Source organism: Ips typographus, linkage group LG1, assembly GCF_016097725.1.
Source record: "Ips typographus isolate SLU linkage group LG1, UJ_Ityp_2.0, whole genome shotgun sequence".
NCBI lineage: Eukaryota > Metazoa > Arthropoda > Insecta > Coleoptera > Curculionidae > Ips > Ips typographus.
This window is the reverse complement of record NC_138422.1, coordinates 21694598-21716260: the sequence shown is the minus strand read 5'-3', so window position 1 is coordinate 21716260 and position 21663 is coordinate 21694598. Positions and strand designations below refer to the sequence as shown.

At 34.6% G+C, this 21663-nt stretch overlaps 1 protein-coding gene across 1 annotated transcript; it reads right to left on the bottom strand.

Annotated features, from left to right (window-relative positions):
• Window positions 1–632: 632 nt before the first annotated feature.
• LOC145734964 (lysine-specific histone demethylase 1A-like) lies at window positions 633–21382 on the bottom strand. The gene is made up of 4 exons (XM_081988637.1): window positions 21350–21382; window positions 12721–12904; window positions 10360–10705; window positions 633–1060 (listed from the first exon to the last, which is right to left on the bottom strand). The coding sequence occupies exons 1-4, from the start codon at window positions 21380–21382 to the stop codon at window positions 709–711; spliced, it is 915 nt and encodes a 304-aa protein (XP_081844763.1). The 3' UTR covers window positions 633–708.
• Window positions 21383–21663: the final 281 nt, after the last annotated feature.

Below are 21663 nucleotides of genomic sequence, written 5' to 3'. Positions count from 1 at the left end.
CAGCACTTTCTAGCTCTATGAGCCGGGTTTTGACAGTTGCATTCTATGTGATAGTTGTCATATATCATTTCAAACTAACAAATGTATGTCATACTATACTGTCAGTTTCACTGTACCGATGAACTGTGCAAATATTATTTTAACTAAACAATCATGTGACAAGTGTCAAAGTTTCCATTATAGATGTATAAAGCAGCTTGAGTTGTACCGTGTTGAAGTGGTAGCAAAATATCACGCCGAGCACCACTTTACAGCTCTATTACCCAGATTTTAACAGTTGCACTGTATGTGACAGCTCCCAAATACCTTTTCAAATAAAAAATCCTGAAAGTCTCCCTCTAAAATTCTGTTGCAATTATCAAAGCTTCCCTTATAGACCTATAAAGTAGCTTTTGAGTTGTACCTTGGTCAAGTGATAACAAAATTTAACTCCAAGCAGTACTTTATAGCTCTACGAGCCGCGGGTTTTGCCACTTGCACTGTAAGTAATAGTTAAAACTAATAAAAAAAATTTAATTTCAAATAAAATCTCGTGAAATGTTGAGATTTTTAAATAAACTTGTCATTTGGCTGGAGTTTTTGTGGGCTTATTCCTTTACACCAATTTTAGTTTTTCTTATATAAAAATAGGCTTAATTGAAACCAAATTTATTTGAATCCGAACCGAACGAAAAACATGCACAAACAAAAGTAAAAGTTAAGTTATAATTAAACATCAGCCGGTTGAGGCTGGCACGGGTTTCCAATAATCTGATCGGCAATCCTGCTGGCCTCCCTTAATCCACTCAAAAAGGCACCGTGAACAGTAGCAGGGTAGTTCCGTATGGTGTGTTCCCCTGCAAAAAACACCCTCGCCTGACCTGAAGTAACCGAAACTCCTTGAGGATTTGGAGGAATGACCGGGCTGGCCAACAAGTCATAGTCCGATCCTGATGAACCCACCGCAACGAAACTGTATGACCCACGTGACCACGGATCAGCCCGCCAACGAGTCACCACTGTTTCCTTCGGTTGAGGTACTCCAGATTGTCCGAAAATGCCTCTGAGAACTGCAATACACCTGAAAAATGTTAGTTATGTTATAAACATTTCTTGAACCCAGTATATGCCCTTGATTCTACTTTTTTTAGTTGTTTTCAAGTATCGCATTTAGATATTATATGTATATTATTCAAGATTTCGTTTGACGCTTGAAAACAAAAACGTGACCTTTTTTAGAAACCCTTTTAATTATTGTAAAAATGGTAACATGGCTTTTATACGGATGCTATTTTGTGATTAAAAACCATCACGTAACCTTCAGAAATACCTTTCAATCGTAAAAATAGAATTGTAGCTATATTAACACTAAGAAGAGTCACGTGACCTTCAGCCATTCCAATTATTTGTAAAAATGATCACATGACTGAAACAATAATTAAATATGGATATAGATTAAGATACATAAAACATGCTTAGAATTGTGAAGAGTATTCAAAAATATATTAATATACATACAATATATTCTGATAGTACCAATACATATGTACTAACCACTACTAATAAAAAGAAAAACCTCAAAATTGTCAGAGATTTCTATGTGGATCTTTACAATGAAACGAGAGTCTTGGAGGGAAACCCAAACATCCACAAGAGACAGAATCAGAATTAACCCATTAGCGCCCACGGATACCATATGGTATCACAAATCATCTCCCTCTTCTACAGCGCGCCGTAGTGTCGTTTGAAGTAAGTACCTCGTGTGGCCGCGTTTTTTCGTTTCGTACACAGTCTGTTTCACCTCTCAGCTGCAGGCAGAGCCCTTGGAAACAGTTCTGGTATTGGTGTGCACGTGTTTTGCATCGGCTGATTTTATTGTGCGCGTAAATATGGACATTCGATGGGCGTAAGTACTTTTTTATGTTCCCTGTTTTATTTTATATTGCATGTAATACATTATGTTATTGCTTATCAATGACACAATACTTCTGGATTGGAATTAAATAAATTTCCGCAACATATTGTGAACTATAGGGTCCTAAAGATCACTGATACCATATGGTATCTGTGGGCGTTTTGGGTATAAATAGTGACATGTTTCATAATTGTAAAACTGTTATTATTTTTTTATTTTAGAAAAGGTTTTTCACTCTCGCAAGCTTTGGATATGATAAATGAAGATGATGACTTGCTTCAGGAAGTCGACGAAATATTTCTGGAACCGCCAGAGCCTACTGTCGACACAGACCAGGATTCTGCGGACGAAGACGAAGGGGGCATGCTTTATAATCTCAGTGGTAATATAAATTTATTACTTTTTATAATTATTCTTTTTCACATTTCGCATATTTCAGGTCGTCAATTGCGAGCTCCTGCTGAAATAAAATTACTGAACAATGACAGAGTAGGTGGAACCAGTGTAAATGACGAACCCGAAAATGTAGGTAAAATTTACATAACATAAATTTAATACTCAAGTAATTTCTTTTGTTTTCAGGAAAGATTGAGAGACCCAGTAAATGTAATGCCTTCAACTTCAGCAACAACAGATAATGTTTTGTTACATCCTGGAAATCGGGAGTGGATTACAGATCGCCTATCTCAAAAACCCATTCCAAAGTGGATTTCTGGTGATATACAACCAATGAATCGGCAATTTCTTGAGTCAGATTATTCGATGTATAAGGATATGTCACCCGTTCAGCTATTTCAACTTTTTTTCGATGATGGCGTTTTTCAGTTCCTTACGGAAGAAACACGAAAATATGCCCTATTTAAAAATGAAGCAGATCCTGGAATTAGTGATTCAGAAATTCGCTGTTTTATCGGTATCCTTATTCTTAGTGGGTACAACAATCTACCATCAAAGCGATCATTCTGGGATATGAAAGACGATGTTCACAATAAAATGGTATCTGATGCGATGAGAAGAAATAGATTTTTACAAATTCAGAGGTTTATTCATATGGCAGATAATACTGATATAAATGAAGCTGACAAAGCCTGGAAATTGCGACCTCTTATGAATGCAATAAAAGAGAAGTGTTTGGCCAATTTTCAACCAGTTCAGGATTTATCCTACGACGAAACGATGATAAAGTATTATGGACGCCACGGATGTAAGCAGTTCATCCGTGGCAAACCTATTCGCTTCGGATATAAGATGTGGTCCCTCAATTCTAAAGATGGATATCTGGTTAATTTTGATTTATACCAGGGCAATGACCCTAAAGCAGACATCGACATAAGCAAATTAGTAGGAAAATGCGCAGCACCAATGGTATTGATGCTAAAAGAGCTACCACAACCACGTTTGCCGTATAATATTTATATCGATAATCTATTTACCGGCTTCAATTTGTTAGCTTACCTAAAAAATTTAGGATATGGGGCAGTTGGCACAATTCGAGAAAATCGAATATCTAAATCATGTCCAATTACCGGAAAAAACCAGTTTCAAAAAAAGAAACGTGGAGAGTATGAACATATCATCGAAAAAAATGACGGTATATTGTTAGTACGATGGATGGACAATTCAGTTGTCACTATAGCCTCTACAAATGCCGGTGTTCAGCCAGAGGGAACGGTAAAAAGGTATTGCCAAAAAGAAAAAAAACATGTGTTGGTTCCTCGCCCTAACTGTGTAGCTGCTTACAACCAAAACATGGGGGGTACCGACCTTATGGACCAGGCAGTTGCTGCCTATAGAATTGGAATCCGAGGCAAGAAGTGGTACTGGCCAATTTTTACATGGCTTATTGATGCCGCGTTGCACAATGCTTGGTATATTTGCAGAAAAAATAAACCAATTTCAGCATTGAATTTCAGAAGGGAGATAGTCCAAATATATTTAACAAAATATAAAACTCCAGCAAAAGCTGCTGGACGGATCAGCCTTTCAAGGAATTTAATTCCAGACATAAGATTAGATCGAATGGACCATTTTGTCATCTCGTGTAACCGACGTAGATGTGCCGGAATAGGATGTAAATCTTTTGGCAGAACAATGTGTCAAAAGTGTGACGTGGGTCTTTGTATCAAGTGCTTTGCCCCTTATCACACCAAATAGATTTTTTTTTTACATATTATTGCATGTTTACATTTATATGTATCTTTTTATTATTTGTCAATAAAAATGTTCTCAAACGCCCACGGATACCAAATGGTATCAGTGTTTTTTTCGAATACTAAAACAAAAAAAAATTAGGAAATCACGATTTCTTGTCTTGACAACACCAATCTTCCGTAAAAGTGTATCAAAAAATACATATTCAAAAAAAAAAAAATCTGGGCGCTAATGGGTTAAGAGGATTTCCCAGATATCACACTAGACGAACTTCATAACAGCTTGAAAGACATGAAGAAAAACAAATTATCAGCTGACGAGGGAGTTCTCAGACTTATAAACTCTTTATGAGAATTATTACCAAAAGGATAACAACGAAATTTGATCTCTATCAATCAAACACATAGGCAGGATTCCGTAAGAGCTATGGTACCAATGATAATCTCCACACAGGGAAAATTCTGATTGAAAAAATGTACAGTACAATAAGCTTTCGATACAGTGTACCATCGTAGTATGCTCCAAGGCCTCGCGGATTGCAGAGTCGACCATCGCTACACCAAAATTATCAAGTATATTTATAAAAACGCGAATGCTGTCATTAGACTCCACGAAGAGACTGCTGACTTCAAAATGGAGGAAGAAGTGAGACAGAATGATGTTATCTCTCCCAAATTATTCAGTAATCTTTTGGAGTAATGTTTACGCGTAATAATATCGAAAACGTTGATATTAACATCAATGGCAAGAAGCTGAGCCAACTTCGCTTCGCTCATGAATGGTATTAATCGCAAACAAATTCGATGAAGCAAAAGAGATGCTGATGGAACTGGAATAGTCCAAAAAAGTTGGGCTGAATATCAACAAGACCAAGTTTATGAATGACACATCGAGTCTATCTATCTAGGCTAGGATTATTGAGCAAGCATGATCCTATATGCCTGGGCACGATATACGATAGGGGGAGACAATCAAACTAGGGAAATCGGCAGAAGAATAGGTCTCACCGGGGCAGCCAAACTGGGCTACACCTTAAGATCCAATATGTCAAAAGAGAAGGCTCTTTTTAAAAACAACACAAACTGTTTCAACACAAATGCGTCTTCGTACTTTACAGTTTCCATTGCTTGTTCTGGTAGAGCCTAGGTTGTTGAAACTGTCTACTAGGTCATATTGGTTTAATGGTCAGTTAATTGTAAAGTGTTAAATCTGTCGACTATCATTATTTTAGCTTGTTTTTTTTTGTAAATTTTTTAACCGACTTTATTGATTTCATGTTTCACTTGTCTGAGAAGTAGTACTAGTATTTCTTCTTCTGTCGCTGCTATGAAGGTGGTATCGTCAGCAGCGCAAATTTTAAGTTGGTGATTTTTTCCCGGCTAGTGTTATGCCTCCAGACCATCCATACAAGGACTTTCTCATCATAGATTCACCATATATGTTAAAAAGGTCAGGTGATAACACATAACCTTGCCTGACTTCTCGTTCCGTTCTAAATTGCTTTCAGAACCTTTGGTCTAAACGAGCGTTGCTATATTGGATTCATACAGGTTTTCTATAAGGAATACTGTGTTGGTTGGATGAATAAAAAGAAGCTTATTAAACTTAATGTGTGTATTAACTTAAAGAAACTTAAAACATCGAAAAACCTCTTAGAACTCTTTTCTAACTAGGTGGGCACGTTTTCTAGCCTCTCAAGTAGTCATCTGTTCTAACCTTAAAAAACTAGTTCTGCCGCTCAAATTTTGTCATAAGTCAATTTTAAAGTAGCACAAATTGCTAAAACAAAGCTGCAGGCAAATACCTTACAGATATCAGGTGGACAGGAGTTCCCATGTTTATTAAGATATACTATAGACCAAAGTTTAACCCAATTGACACAATCAAACGGCTTTTGATAATCGACGAAACTTATTCGCATGGGTACATGATATTCTCTAGATTTTTCAATAAGCTGTCTCAGATTTAGTATTTGATCTCTAGTTCCTTTTCTTTTTACAAACCTTGACTGCTCATTGGGTATTTATTGGTCTCAAAAAGGCTTTATTCAGTCTAGTTTTTAAGATTTTTAACAGAAATTTGCTTACTTAATTCTCCTTTATTGAATTTGCCTATATACTTATTGAAAACTATTTCAAAAGCCTTCATATTGAATTTAAAACACGTTACACTGTAGTTAAATCACAGTCCAAAAAACTTCATATTGAAACTTAGTGGTTTCTGCAAAACTTCATTTACACAGAGTGTCAAAAAACTTGGTACATTTAGCAAGAAAGACGTATCTCATCTTTGAGTAAATACGACCGTGAACAATCCTTTTAGCCTCTTGACGAGATCGAATGCAAATGAGGAAACAATTAGTGTGAAATATATTACCATAATCCAATTTCGAACGGAATGTCGGTTGTCTCGCTGATGAAGCCATCAAAAGAATAATAATAAAAAAATGTACAGTTAATCGTGTTTATTCTCCGTGCATAATTTGAAGAATTCATAATCGGATTACTAGTTTTGAAAACGGCTTATTTTCGTGAGTGTGTGTGTGTGTTGAGCGTATAGCTATTAATAACGTGAATTATTCAATCGGCTCGAAATTTATTAGACGCTGTTTCGGGTTTCGTGAGATGCGAGGAACGCGATTTTATCGCTTTGCGTTTCGAAACACGACAGTTATTTTTTTACTTTAATTATTCCAGGTTTATTACCTAAAAATGTGGAATGACTAAAATTAATTTCTTCGAAAAAAACAAAAAAATCAAATATATTTTATTGTTCATAAGCCAAACAGAGATAGGTTGAAGAAAATCAGAGAATCACAAAATTTGAGAGAAGAGAAAAAATAGGGGGGTTCTAAGAAGTGTAATAATTATCTACACAGTGTCCTAACAATGTAAACATAATAAAGTGCGTTCTCTTATTTACGTTGACAATGGTGAATTTTATTAGAAAAGAAGAAGAAAGAAGAAGAGAAGAAAAAAGAAACATCTGGAGACCAATGAAAATGTGTTATTAAGTACAAATTAACAAGCAAAAAACTGTACGTCACGAAAAGTGTATGTAATATTTGGCAACGTCGCTTCTAATCAGCTGGTGACTGCGAGAGAGACAGTATACAACAAACGAAGACAGATAAAGATTTATTGACATTGACGTTTAGGAAAAAAAAAACAACATAACATCATTACCACACTTTAAAGTTTTCTGAATAAGCAGAAATAACTTGGATGGTAGAACTTGAGAAGTTTTATTGCAGAATCAGACAAAGCTTTTTTTTAAGCTCAGAATTTAGAACTACAGCAATGAAAAATAAACATAAACTAAAAGCGAAAACCGCCAAAACCATAAACAGTACAATAGGGTTAGGTTAGGTGAATTCCAATATATCTTCTTTTTTGAAGCGATATTAAATAAGTATCAATGTTGCCAAATAGTGAAAAATGTTTAATTATTTCCGAGGGGTGTGACACTTCAATAATATTTGGGTCACTCACCAAATAATATTAATAATATGCAATAATCTTACTAATCTTGATAATACGACATAATCCAATAATATAGTACATAATGCAATAATACTAATAATAATCTGAATAATACGAATAATACCCCATAATATAAATAATGCAGCATAATCTTGATAATACCACATAATCCAATAATATAGTAAATAATCTGAATAATACGGCATAATATGAAAAATCATAAAGCGGTGGGAATTGTTGGTTATTAAGAATAAATATAAACATTTTAAACCAACTAAACCAACTGAAGATTGAAAAGTGTAGAAATAATTATGCAGGTATGTTTTTTTGCTTGGTTATTATAAGGAGCTTTTTGCTCGGCTTGTGACAATAATAAACTGACAAATATTTTTATTTTATTTTTTTATTCCCTAAGTATTTTGCCAAAATGTATTTATCGTCTTTAAATTAATAATTTATGCAATTACATATTAAATTACTAGCGAGTGAATAAATAAGAAACAACATGGGCAGTATTGAGGAAATTGAAACTGATACATGTTCGAAACAAAAATGAAATAAAAAAATATGACCATAAAAACCTCGATCAAAACACATTCAAAATATTGAAGTGATTGGTTTGCACATCTACGTGAAATCAGTAGTAAACTCGGATTTTGTTATGACAGCTTTATTTACTGATACCATTTTTGTATTCTAAATTATAATCTAAACAATTTTTAACTTACTCGTTTGCGCTTAAACTTTTGCGTTTTTGCAATAATATTGCATCATTAATATAATATGTAATAATCCAAGTAGTAAAGAATAATCCTTAATAATACGCTAATCAAGCAATAATACGTATAATATCAGTATTATTTGGAATAATACAATAATACTGACATAATATCAATAATATTGAATAATCCATAATAATCCGTATATTACCATATAATATCAATATTATTTGGAATAATACAATAATACGGGTATAATACCAATATTATCAATAATATCGCATAATATTGAATAATCTATGATAATCCTCGTATTATATAATATGGGCCCAAATTTAAGAGAGTGTCACACCCCTCGATTATTTCATTTTCTCAATTACTATAGCTTTAAATGAAAATCGGAAAAACGCGTCTGTAATTATTCACCATGTGTTTTTCCCCATTACATACAAAATTTAAACAGAAAAGTTTCAGTGAAAGTTGGAGTTTTTGAAAGTATTATTAGGTGTTAGTAATTATAAAATGGCAACTGACAATTTCTGATAAAAACTCAACATTTCAATGTAAAATTGTTTATTAAAGTAAATAAAAAAAACCTTATAGAAACTAATTATTCTTGAACGACAAACAATATTAACAAAAAAGTACCCAATATAGAATTTTGCTGTGCTGCTCAAAAAGTACGCAGTTGCTGAGATATTCAGGTTCAAAGTTTACATTACTTTCAACAGGAAATCATACACAATCTGCTGTCATTGCATTCGAAATTCAAAAACTGCATTATTTTAAATGGATCACCTTTTATATTTTTATGTCTAGTGAGATCGCAGTTGTTATTACTTTCAACAAGAAATTGCATAAAACTTATTCCTCGACCTGTTGCATTCAAAGGCCCCTAGCTGTACTATTTTAAATGAGGTACCCTATATTTTTTTATGCACTTTAGGGATTAAAAGTGCAATTTTAATCCCTCATTTGAGGGATAAAAAAGACACTTTTAATCCCTTCCAGGGCACAATAAATTTTAAGTGAATCCACCATGCCAACAACAATCAATAACAACTATCAGTAATACGAGAGTACCGTTGTAACCACTGTTAGTTTTGTAATTTTTTTTATTTTTAGTTTCTCGCATTCAAAAGTGCATAAAATAGTATACCAGGTGTCCAAGAGCACCCTGGACATAGGAGATTAACATGGGAAAACGGTTTTGTTTGCGCCTTTTTTTTTTAGTTAAAATTTTCTCATTTTTGTTCGTGTTTTACGACGAAATGGCTCAAGTTACAGATCTGAAAAAAATACAGAAAACTAGTCCGTGATAGGTACTACAACTTTCATTATTACGATTTTTCAATCAAATCAACCGTACAGGCGCAAAAAAATCAAAACCATTTTCCCATGTTAATGTCCTATGTCCAGGGTGCTCTTGGACACATGGTATAAACCTCGGGACTAAAGTGTCTTTTAACCCCGCGGCGAAAGGTTTGTACAATTATAATACCCCTCCCTTTTTTTCAGTAAAACTTTGACACCCTGTATCTTCGTTATTGTTCATATTTCGAAAAAGCGTCAAAGGAAAAAAAATCTTATTTTTTGAAGTCCTATTCGTAGGTGAAAGGAAAGACCCAACTTTGGAATCACCCTGAATATTATTACGTCATTTAATTCTGCTTGCCAATGACCTACTACATGTTGTACAAAAACTGTATAGTTATTGTAGTATTGAGAGTCAAAGTTGTCATTACTTTCAGTAGGAAATTCCATACCAAGGCCAAAACTTACAACATTTTCTGGATTTGATTTGTAAGCAAAATTTGTAGAACTTCAGATAATTTGAATTAAAAGACAAATTAACAGGGTTAAATTTAATAAACCACAAAGAAAAACTAGGTATGTACGTTTTTGTCTATAGACGTGATTTCTAAGGAAATATACAAAATATTTTATTCACGGATTTGCTGAATTAAAGCAAACAAAAATATTACCAATTCTTGTCAGGGACTACATTGGTTACAGGTTTTTTAAAGAACGAGTGTCAAAATAAATTAAAAAAAAATAAAGTTCATAAATTGAAAAAAAAGTAAATAAAATAAATAATAAATAAAATTTTTACCTGCCAACAATAACATCATCAGTAACGTTTTCCATAATAGCGGCCGCTTCACCAGCAACCAAGGCCAACAACACTGGTGCTTTGTAAAGGTTCCAGAACAAGAACAGTTCACCCCTGCTCGCTGTGGTACTGCCAACATGTCCAAACAAGTTCGCTTGAGGATTCCAAAAGATTCGTTCGAAGCACAGTACCACTTTGTTCAGGTTGCCAAACCCGAGACGTTGAATGGCCGATGTTTTCCAGTCGGGTAATGGTGGACTGAACTGGACGGTGTTTAGTTGACAGCTGCTTGGTACGGCGCTTAGTTTTAGGACACCCAGTGGTAAAGTGCAAAGTACCACATCAGCTGAAATAATCATCTTCGGACTAATATTAATTTGTTTTAACTAAAAAAAAAATCTGTTTTTTACATTTAAAACCCTAATTCAGCGTTTGTACATTCAGACTCAAACATGAACGTGAAAAACTTTGCCATCAATAATGAGTCGTAGCACAATGTCTGCATATTATAATTTTAAGCATTTTTTGTAATGGTAGGTAACGTACAATAATAGAAAACAGTAAATTTGAAAAACTACTTTTCCTGATCCAGCTTCAGTCAGCGTGCGGGATGATAGTATCACTTTCGGGACTTGTTAGGAAAATAACTATATTCAAATCTGTAGTGGTAAACTAAATAGACTGCGCGCCACCTAAACCGGGACAGTGATTTTTTTTGGATCATTTTTAAAACCTTTCCAATTCTAAACGAACAATTGGTAAGTAAAAAGGATAAACAGCATCGAGGCAGTTGACGCTTTCATATATCTTGGTGCAACAATCTCGAGCAAAGGCGGATCCAGAGAAGAAATAAAGAGGAGAAGCGCAATAGCGAAAGAAACTATGACCAGACTAACAAAAGTATGGAAAAGACATCACATATCCCTTCTTACCCAAGTGAGATTGGTCAAGAGCTTGGTGTTTTCAATCTGTTCGGAGAAAGTAACTAACCAATCCATTCTGGACCAACTCAGAATTTAGAAGAGTTTGAGCATTGTGGTAGCGGAGAAGATAGCTTAATTCTTTGGTCATGTGGTTAGAAGAAATGGTATTGAGAGACTTACTCTAGAGGGGACAGACGCTGGAAAAGATCAAGAAGATCGCCTACAAGATACGTGGATTTGATAACAGATCTAAGAAGATAGACAAGAATGGAAGGCAATCACAGAACACAATGCATGGATTCACATATTAAACGACTAAAAAGAAGAAGGACTGGTCGTGGGCGCCACTTACGTAGGTATAACCTTTGAACTATTTTACGCAATCCTGGTAGAATTTTTCGCAGAAAGTTTAATAAATAGACCATAGACCATTTTGGTGATATTCGCTTCCAAGCAATTTTCTGTAAAAGCACTGGTATTTTAAAATACTTCTCGTCTTTCGGTGCCGTGCCTGTCTTCAAGCGTGGGCTATCTCCATGACAATTTGGTTGAATTGGTCTCTATCTGTTGCTACTCGGAATAGTTGTTCTACAGCCACGATAGCTTTTTGCGACCTATCCATCTTCTGCCTTCAACCTTTCCCTGAATAATCAGGCGAGGGATGTGATATTTATCACCTCGCATTATATGCCCGAAATAATTGACCTTTCATGTTTGTATGGTGTTCAGGAGTTCTCGATCCTTATTCAGCTGTCCGAGTACTTCTTCATTACTGGTATGGGCAGTCCACGGGATCTTGCGGATTCTTCGATAGCACCACATTTCGAACGCATCTATTTTCTTCATGATGTCAACTTTAAGCGTCCATGTCTCACATCCGTACAAAAAAATGCTCCACACGTAACAGCGGAGTGTTCTTAACCGCGTCCGAACTGTGAGGTTTCTATTAGTGAGAGTTGGTTTCCATTTGCTGAACGCCCTAGGTGCCATTTCAATCCTCGCTCTTACCTCTTCGTCGCACGTTATGTCATTGTTCAGCCAGCTACCCAGATATTTGAAATGTGATACCAGTTCAATATTGTGTCCGTTGATTGTAATCGGAATTGGTTCTATGTTTATTCTGCCCACAGTTATCCATTTCGTTTTCTTGATGTTTATATTAATACCCCATCTTCGACCAGCCTCGTTCACTTTATCCAGCAGCATTTGCAAGTCTTCCATGTTTTCTGCAATGATGGCAGTATCATCTGCGTACCTTACGTTGTTTACAATTTTTTTTAAATACTTAAGGTGGTTCAAATTTATTGATCGAAAATGACAAGATAAAAAGCTGGTATCGAAAGATTAATATTCAAAGTTTAAGTTCCTTCGATAGTAATTTAACAAAATTGCATTTATTACAATTTATAATCTGATTGAAGTTAAACGGTAATATTACCTCTATAAGTGTTAGTAGTGACTGGATTTCTTGGATTGTATACTGTCACTTCCACTCCTTGATCGTTGTACTCTACTTTGCGAACTGCAGCGTTCAGTTTGATGTCCAGGCCTTCTGCCAGGGCCACTGGAACGCAGGAGTACCCATTACGAACTGCAAAAAAACAAATTTCAACAAAACAAGTCTATGTGGCAACAAAGTTGAAACTTCCTCACACATTATTACCATTACCACGGATAAATAAAGTGTTCTACTAATTTTCCGTCAATAAAATCTATAAAACTGAGCAGTAACAATTAATCTGTGCAAAATTGTCGTGGGTAATTTTCTGAAATTGATACTACGATGGTCGAATTGTTCGCGGAACCCATAACAGTGAGTGATCAAAAACGGTTCAAGTGCAAGATGGTCGGCGTTCTTAAGCCGGCCTTCGCCTAATCAATTAGCGATTCTTTTGGCGTAAAATCGACGCAATAAAGCCGTGGACCTCCGAGACGCATTTACCATTTTCGACGCTTCCGAAGCACAATTTCATGGAAACCGGGACGATCGTTCAGCCACCTACCGAGCGACCCGTGATACTGTATACAAATCGCTTCGTTAGGTCACCCGTGTGTAATTTAAAGTTTTTGTACACATTTTATTATTTTTTTTGTAACCGTATAGTCCAAATGTTACCGTTTTTAAATGACGTCCGAAACGAGTAAGTTTATACAAGATGTTACCACAAAATATAGGCTAACAGGTTAACCAAGAGATTCCTTCAGCAAAATTAATATGTTACCTATTCATATAATATTCTGTACTAATTTGAGTCAGGGTGTTTGATGTACAGAATGTCAAATTTAATAGTATATTACGTAACTAGTGTTGTAACAAGCATTTTACGCACGATATGGAAAAAGTTACGCACGAAGCCACGTAGCGGCGAGTGTGTAATTCCATGAGTGCGTAAAATGCCTCAGGACGTACTATACTTTACCTACGACCAAATGGAAAGTCCTGTTTTCGCAATTCGTATAATTCAGAGTAACTTTGTATTAAAAAATTATATTTTGACATCATATTTGTACTAATCATAGGTATTATGCCACTAAAAAAAAAATAATAACGTAATAAAAAAAATTCACATATCATGTTACTTAAATAATTATTAGTGTTGTTCTTTAATACAATTATTTATGGTGACATTACAGTTATTAAGAAGAAAGGGAAAACTTTCAGTAATATTACTTGATGTGTTTGCTATTGTAGATAATATTCTAGACGAAGTGGTAGTTACTTAAAATTGTATAAACATTGCATTACGCGGTGATCTCCATCTAATATACTCTGATTAAGGAAGAAATGTAAACAAAATCAATTTTTCCCAGCATTAGAGCAATAGTTTGTGGCCGATCTTAAAACTGTGCGCTTTTTCTTACAGCTGTGTGCTTTTTTACAGCTGTGCGTTTTTTTTACAACTGTGCGTAAAGAGGTTCATTACGTAACGGAAAACTAAGCGTAATTAGCTATTTACACTGAGGTCGTAGGTAAAATTCTATTATCGAGTTTTTTTAATGATACAGGGTGTCCCTGAAATGACAACGCTTAACCACAAATTCTTTGGCCAAAATTTTGCCGCCACAGAGCGCCAAAGTTCTCAAATTAATTTCGATTTTTCACAACAAATATTCAATATGTTCACTGTGTTACTCTGTGCTAAAAATAATTTTAAAAATATTATAATTTTTTTCCGCTAGCTAAATAGTAATTATTGTGTATGTTTTTGTTTGTTCCGGTTAAAAATTTAGTGATGAGTTGCAAAGTATTGTATTTTTTTTTGGGAAAACCGTATGTCTGACAATAATTTTACAGGAAACAAAAAAGTTTTAAAATAAAGTCAGCTAATAGGAAAAAAAATATTGAAGTAATAATTGATACAAAAGAGGGTAACAAAAATACAAACTTTTCATTACGATACACAAGTAATTTTTATTCTTTCCTAGTATTGAAAAAATATTTCGTTTAGGTCAAAACATGTCAATTAATGTAGTAATTCTTGGTTCTTAATCTCGTAAAAATTGATAAGCGCGTTTAGAATTATTTTGAAAAAACGAAGAAATTTGTGATTGATGTGTTCCAGTATTTTTTTACAGGTTGTATCCAGGAAACAAATTTACTCAAAAAATCACCTTAATTGCTGCTCCGATTTACCACTGCTGCTTTGCGTAACAAGAAAAGATCACTTCATGTTTAACACATCTTATACTTAGTAAATCGAGGGAAAAAACATTTTAAAATTAAAAAAAAATCCATTTTACTTACATAGAACATAAATACAACATACTAAAGAGTTATGTTGTGTTAAACTTAATAAATACATTAAAAAAGAACAACAAAAGTCATAAAAGTGATATTTCTACAAGCCTAACCAAATCAATTTTCAATGTTCTGGCAAGTCTACTATTGCAACTGTAATTAGCCTACAAATCCATTTAAAATATTAGCTAATTATTATAGTTTACTTATTATTACTAAAATTACCTAGGTATACTTAGTTTACCCATTTAGTAAGTCCAAATTCTGACATAGGTTGTGGGCAGTCTTTTTGGTTATGATTCAGTGCCACTACATATTTTACTACTACAGGCTTTATGAAAGTTTGTGAAATGTGTCAGCAGATGCTATAATCCTTCTTGAGAATACTGTCCTAGCTCTATAGCTTCTAAAAAAAAATAATGAAGAAGATCTTCATTATCTTCTTTACTAAATTTCTCTCAGAGACCTTTTGACACCCCTTTGTTGTGAACTCCTATATGAACTTCCATGGCGGTTTGCAAAATTAATTATTCTTCACTAATTCTTCAGCATTTACGGTCCTGCAGGCTAACCAATAAACTAAAAACTAACATCTAAACACACAGACAAGATAAAATTAAGCGCAGTTATATTTATCTACAAAACAATCAGCCGTAGAAACGGCCATAACTAAGAGGCCGGTTTATGTCGCTTTGCCATGCGAGTTGGTTTCTTGAACCTATCTTGACAGCACCGATGGTTTAACCTGTTAACTCATCCTCCGTTTCCGCCATTAATAATTTACCTCAGCTGCGGAATTATGGTATGAACATTCGACACGCAACCGTCGTAAAATGATACCTACTCGATTATGGGCGCATCTAGTATTAACTGTTAGTTTTTTCTAATCCGACCCGAAGGACCATTTGATGTCTGGTCGGTATGATCGGGTCCTAAAAGTAGTGAGTATCATACTTGAAATTGGTGCGCTTTCAATATCGATACGTAGCGATCTAAAACCGACAAATATTTCAAAGATATTCCATGTGAAAATATTATTTAAAAATCCCCGCGGTCAAATTCCACACGTCAACGGGTATCTAGCCATCGGGTGACAGTACGGGAGCCTAAAGATAACCATCTCGTTGGTACATTTTTTAATGTTACTGAGCCGGATGCGTGCTTTGTCTTTTGATATGGGGTGGAACGAATTGATTTTGCTTTAAATGCCGCTCCAAACATTAAAAATGTCGTTGATTAATGATTTTGTCCTCATCTAATGAAAAACTGTGCTCTTCTTCTGCTGCATGTCCATTTGTGGACGTCCTGTCCACTGCCTAACGTTGCGGAGCCATGACATCTTTTTCCTGCCGATTCCTCTCTTTCCCTAAATCTTCCCATCAATTGCAGGAATTGGTACCTCTCGTTGCGTATTACTTGGCCCAGGTATCGTGTTTTTCGACGTTTAATGGTGTCTAACAGTTCGTGGTTTTTATTGATTATTCTCAAGACCTCATCGTTGGCTCTTCTTGCAGTCCATGGAATCCTCAGTACACGCCTATAGACCCACATCTCGAATGCTTCCGGCTTGTTCATAGTGCTCACGGTCAGTGTCCATCCCTCCATGCCATAAAGCTACACTGTCCAGACATAGCATTTGACAAATCTAATTCTCAAGCCAAGATCGAAATCAGTATTGGTGAGCACTTTTTTGAAATTCATAAACGCACTGCGGGCATTTTCAATCCGGCATCTGATTTCTCTGTCTGATTCCCAGTTTTCACACAGCCACGTTCCTAGATATTTAAATTTATTTACTCGCTCTATTGGTTGATTCTCATATGTTAAGCTTGAGTTTCGAAATTCTTGTGGCTTTCGAGTAATTATCATGAATTTAGTCTTCTTGGTGTTGATATTGAGGCCCATTTTCTTTCTACATTCCCCGACATTCCCAAGCATATCCCGCAAATCCTCCATGTTATCTGCAATTAGAACTGTGTCGTCCGCATAACGAATATTGTTGACCCATACACCATTCACCATAACGCCCCCGTTGCGTTCTTCTAGGGCTTCCTGAAAGATGGCTTCAGAATATAAATTGAAGAGAAGTGGGGAGAAAACTCACCCTTGTCTGACCCCTCTACAAATTGATCTTGCTTCTGTGAGATCGTTACCAACTTCTGACTTCAGCCATTTGATTCCAGTATAGGCTTTGAAAACTGTGTTACATGATCAAATTAGTTGATTCAGAAGGTAAAAATCAAACTCTATACAGTAATAGTACATTATTCAACGAGCTGTAATGATAGCAGATGATGATGTTGTAAATCATCTGTACAATAATAAAACTTATAATTTAACTAATTTATGCTATTTATCTTGAGAAAAAAACAACCAGATTAAACGGTTATCGTTTTTTTGTATACCAAAAACGGTAACAATTTAAAAAACGTTGTTAAGGAGCGATTATTTTCCATAAAAACAAAATAGCAATTGATGTTCAGAAATATTAGAACCTAAAAAACATTTACTCGTAAAATACGAGTAAAAGAGATTTGTCAAAAATTACAATAGAAAACATCGAAGCGTATCTGGTTATTTTTACAATTTACCGAAAATCTAAAAGTGAAATCCTTAAAAGTAATTTTTTTACTATAATACATAAGTTTAGATTTCGTTCTGGTTCTTTGGTCAAAGACGTTTAAATTTTTGGGATGCAAACTTGATGACTTAACGGCTTATTTTAACGAAGACAAATTCCTTAACTGCTATAAATGCTAGTGTTAGGTACCTAATTTTGTGAAATAATTAGTTTAGGTTATCTGGAAAATAAAGCTGTGTCCAAAATACATTTGACGAAACTTAGTTTTATAAACCGTGACAGATAAAACAGTTTTAAAACAAATTAAATAGTATTAAGTAAATATCAATAAAATGTACAAAATGAAAAAAGACACACAGTCTTCTCCACAACAAATTTTATTCAGATGTCTGCTAAAGACTGTGTGTCTTTTTCCATTTTGTATATTTTTTCACACCTCCACTGAGACATTATGGACTTCTACTTCAAATCAGTGAAATGGTTGTAAAAAATTATAACATCCAAATCAACCTAGAACATCTTATTACATGCTTAAAATGAATTATGCTAAATTTCGTTTAAAAAACTGTTAAAAGTGACAATATCTACTAAAACGCATTTAGAGTGCCCCGAATTACATTTTCTGTATAATTTTAACAGCGTATTCTATTACATATTACTAGGCAACAAAAACAAAGGCAATTATTGTTAACTGTACTCAAGGTGAGTTGCTTTGAACACAACTTGCACATTTTAATGACCAGGAAATTTTAATGGTATAATTTAAACCGGACGACCATCAGAGCCTAAAAGAAGAAAAAAAAATAATTAAATCAGCACTATTTTTCAAAATTTTATATCTGGTAGAAAATTTGTAATTCGTCGTGGTTAGCCGTGTTCTGACAATATTACAAGCCAATAATGCGCTTCTAGCAATAAACCGAGTAGTAATCTAATCTGCAATCAATTGATCCCATGATTCGCCTCCATATGACCATATTTATCCCACTTTACAAACCACCGCGCACGTTGTACCATATCGAGAACCGTCTCAAATCATTCGGGCACTGCCAATTAGGGACATGATTTATGATTGAGTCGTACCACCGGCATAATGGAATTACATTATCATTTTAAAATCGAAAATATTTCCGTTCCTCTTTGTTTTAGACGATTTCTTTCTGTATTCATTAAGCGACGTCGTTATCGTCCGAGACTCGCGATCAATATTAATTATTGTTAATTGAACCATTGTCGGTTTTTCTGTCCGCCCTGTGTGCACAATAAATACAATGAAGAACTTACGTGCGAACAAAAGCAGGAAAATAGGGGTTTTGAACCAAATTTATTTTTGGTTGAAATTTGTCTGAACATTAGCGTGTAGATCGTTTAGAAACATGCCGATAGCAAATTTACAAGAAAAAATATTTAACATTAAAAAAGACTAAAGGCCTTCTACTAACTGCTAATAATGCCAGTGGCTTCCAAATACTATGGAATAACTCCTAAAAATTGTCAGAGGGATCTACAAGTGTCCCAAACCTTAGAAAAATTGTGTGTGTGTGTCCTAACCCTAAACAAATGGTTTAAATTAACCGGAAGCCACTAAATACTAACGAAAATCTTATAAAAATTGTCACAAGTACCCTAAACTTTCAAAAAATTGCTTGTAATGGCCAATGGCTCTAAATACTGAAAAAATAAAAAAAAACTAAAAATTAAATTAAAAAAATTATTTAAAATAGAAAAAAGCCTTAAAATACTATTGAAAACATCCTAAATATTGTTTTAAATGATCAGAGGCCTTTAAAAATGTTCTAAACCTTAGAACAATTGTTTATAAGGGCCAGACGGCTCTAAATACTAGCGAAACCTCCTAAAAATGTTCAGAGTCCTCTACAAGTATTCTGAACCTTCAAAATATAGTTTAAAACTGACCAGAAGCTTTTAAATACTATAGCAAACCTCCAAAAATTGTCAGAAGTTTATTCAAGTGTCTCCATATAATACCACTCCTTCGAAAAATAGTTCACACATCCTAAAAATTGTTAGAGGTCTCTATAAGTGCCCCAAACTTTAGAAAAATCGTTTAAAATGACCAGAAAGCCTATAAATACTATCGTAAACTTCCTAAACATTGTTTAAAATGGTCAGAGACTTTTAAAAATGTCCCATATCCTAGAACAGTTGTTAATAATAGCTAGAGGCCTCTAAATACTAGTGAAAACTTTCTAAATTAATTGTCAGAGGATGGTACAAGTATCCTAAATCTTTTAAAAATCGATCAAAATGGCCAGAAGCCTCTACAAATGTTCTAACCTTTAGACAAATGGTTTAAAATGACCGGAAGCTTCTAAATACATTCGAAAACTTCTTAAAATTTGTCAGAGGACTCTACAAGTATTATAAGCATTCGAAAAATCTTTTGAAATGGCCGGAACCTTCTACAAGTGTCTTAACCCTAAGAAAAGTCTAATGGCCAGTAGGTTATAAATACTGTCCTTCTAAAAATTGCTAAAGGCCTTTATAAGAGTCATAAACCTTAAAAAAATGGTTAAAATGGACAGAAGCCTCTAAATACTACTGAAAACCGTCTGAAAAATTGTCAGAGAACTCTACAAGTGTCCGAAACATACTCTCGAAAACATCCTTACACCTACGAAGACCCTATAAAAAGTGCACCCTATGATAAAAATTTGAGCTAGAAATGTTTAAATTTCAATTTTCAGAAACTTAAAATTAAAATTTAAGTAAAAGTCACGTGATTAATTTGCCCATTCTGTAAGCCAGAAATGTCAACTTTAAGAATTTGGAAAAGTTCAAATTGAGCTCACGTCACTATAAAATTGACCTTGCAAATTTGTAATTTAAATTTTGGTTAACCTGTTATTTAAAATTATTATAAGTCACGTGACAATTTTTGATAAAACTCGAATATCAACTTTCTCAACAACAAAAATTCAGTGCAAAGCGAATTTTTAAGATCACGTTAGCGAAAATTGGGTATGAAATATTTAAATTCCAATTTTCAGAACCGTCAATTTAAAATTGAAGTTAACCAAGTCATTTGACTATTTTGCCCAAACTGAAAGCCTGAAAATAAACTTTTAAAATTTGAACAAAGTGCAAAGGGAGGTCACGTGACTAAAGTTTTTTAAGCTTGCAAATTTAAAATGAAATATAATAAACTTTTCTCTGTTTAATTTTTTCTACTTAGTGGAACTTGTGCACTCTCACACCACTTTGGAGGATTGACATATTATTTTCCTATAATAATAATTGTGAAACAAGCAAAGAAAGAATTAAGAATTACTCTAAACTAAACTACACCACGAGTTCTAAACGCGGTCGATCCGAAACGTGCCTCGTGACGTCCCACAGTTAGACCCAACTTCGTCGTTTTGGTGCGCTTGGTTTCAATTGCTGATTAATTCGTTATGCCTTGTCAGAAATAGAAAAAAACTTTTCATAATCGTTTTTCATATGTAATTAATCAATTTAACAAAATAAAAATAAAAATGTGCAACGGCCTTATTGTGATGCGGGTTAGTAGGGTTATTAGCTTATGGGCAACGGAAAAAAGCGCGTTATTCAAATGAGTTCGAGCAAGTAAAATTTCCAGCTTGACGTAAATCGCCTCGGACCCACAAAGCTGTCGCATAATTTCGCGGATTTAAGAATATTCCCGCAATTTTATTGTCCGAATATTTGAAAATTATGCGAAACACCTTGCGGGGTAACGTCCTTATTATGGGCGAACGGCGGTACCGTCCTGCCCACCGCAATTTCCGAAGCGGACATTCTGGTAACCGAAATTGCCCTGGTCCCGCTAAGTAAACTCATTAAAAACAAGCGGAAAAACAGAACCGCCCTAACGTTTTGTCCAGGCCGAAGCCGATTGGTCCGTTTAGTTTACGTGTAGGTACCGTGCGTGCTGATAATGGTTCGCGATATGGCCGACCGCATAACTCTAATTATGACGGTCTGGAGTTATTCGGGGTACCTTCACCTTACGGTACTGACATTTCAATCCTATTCAATTCACAAAAAAGGGCTCACCATACATAACTTCAGAGAAAATG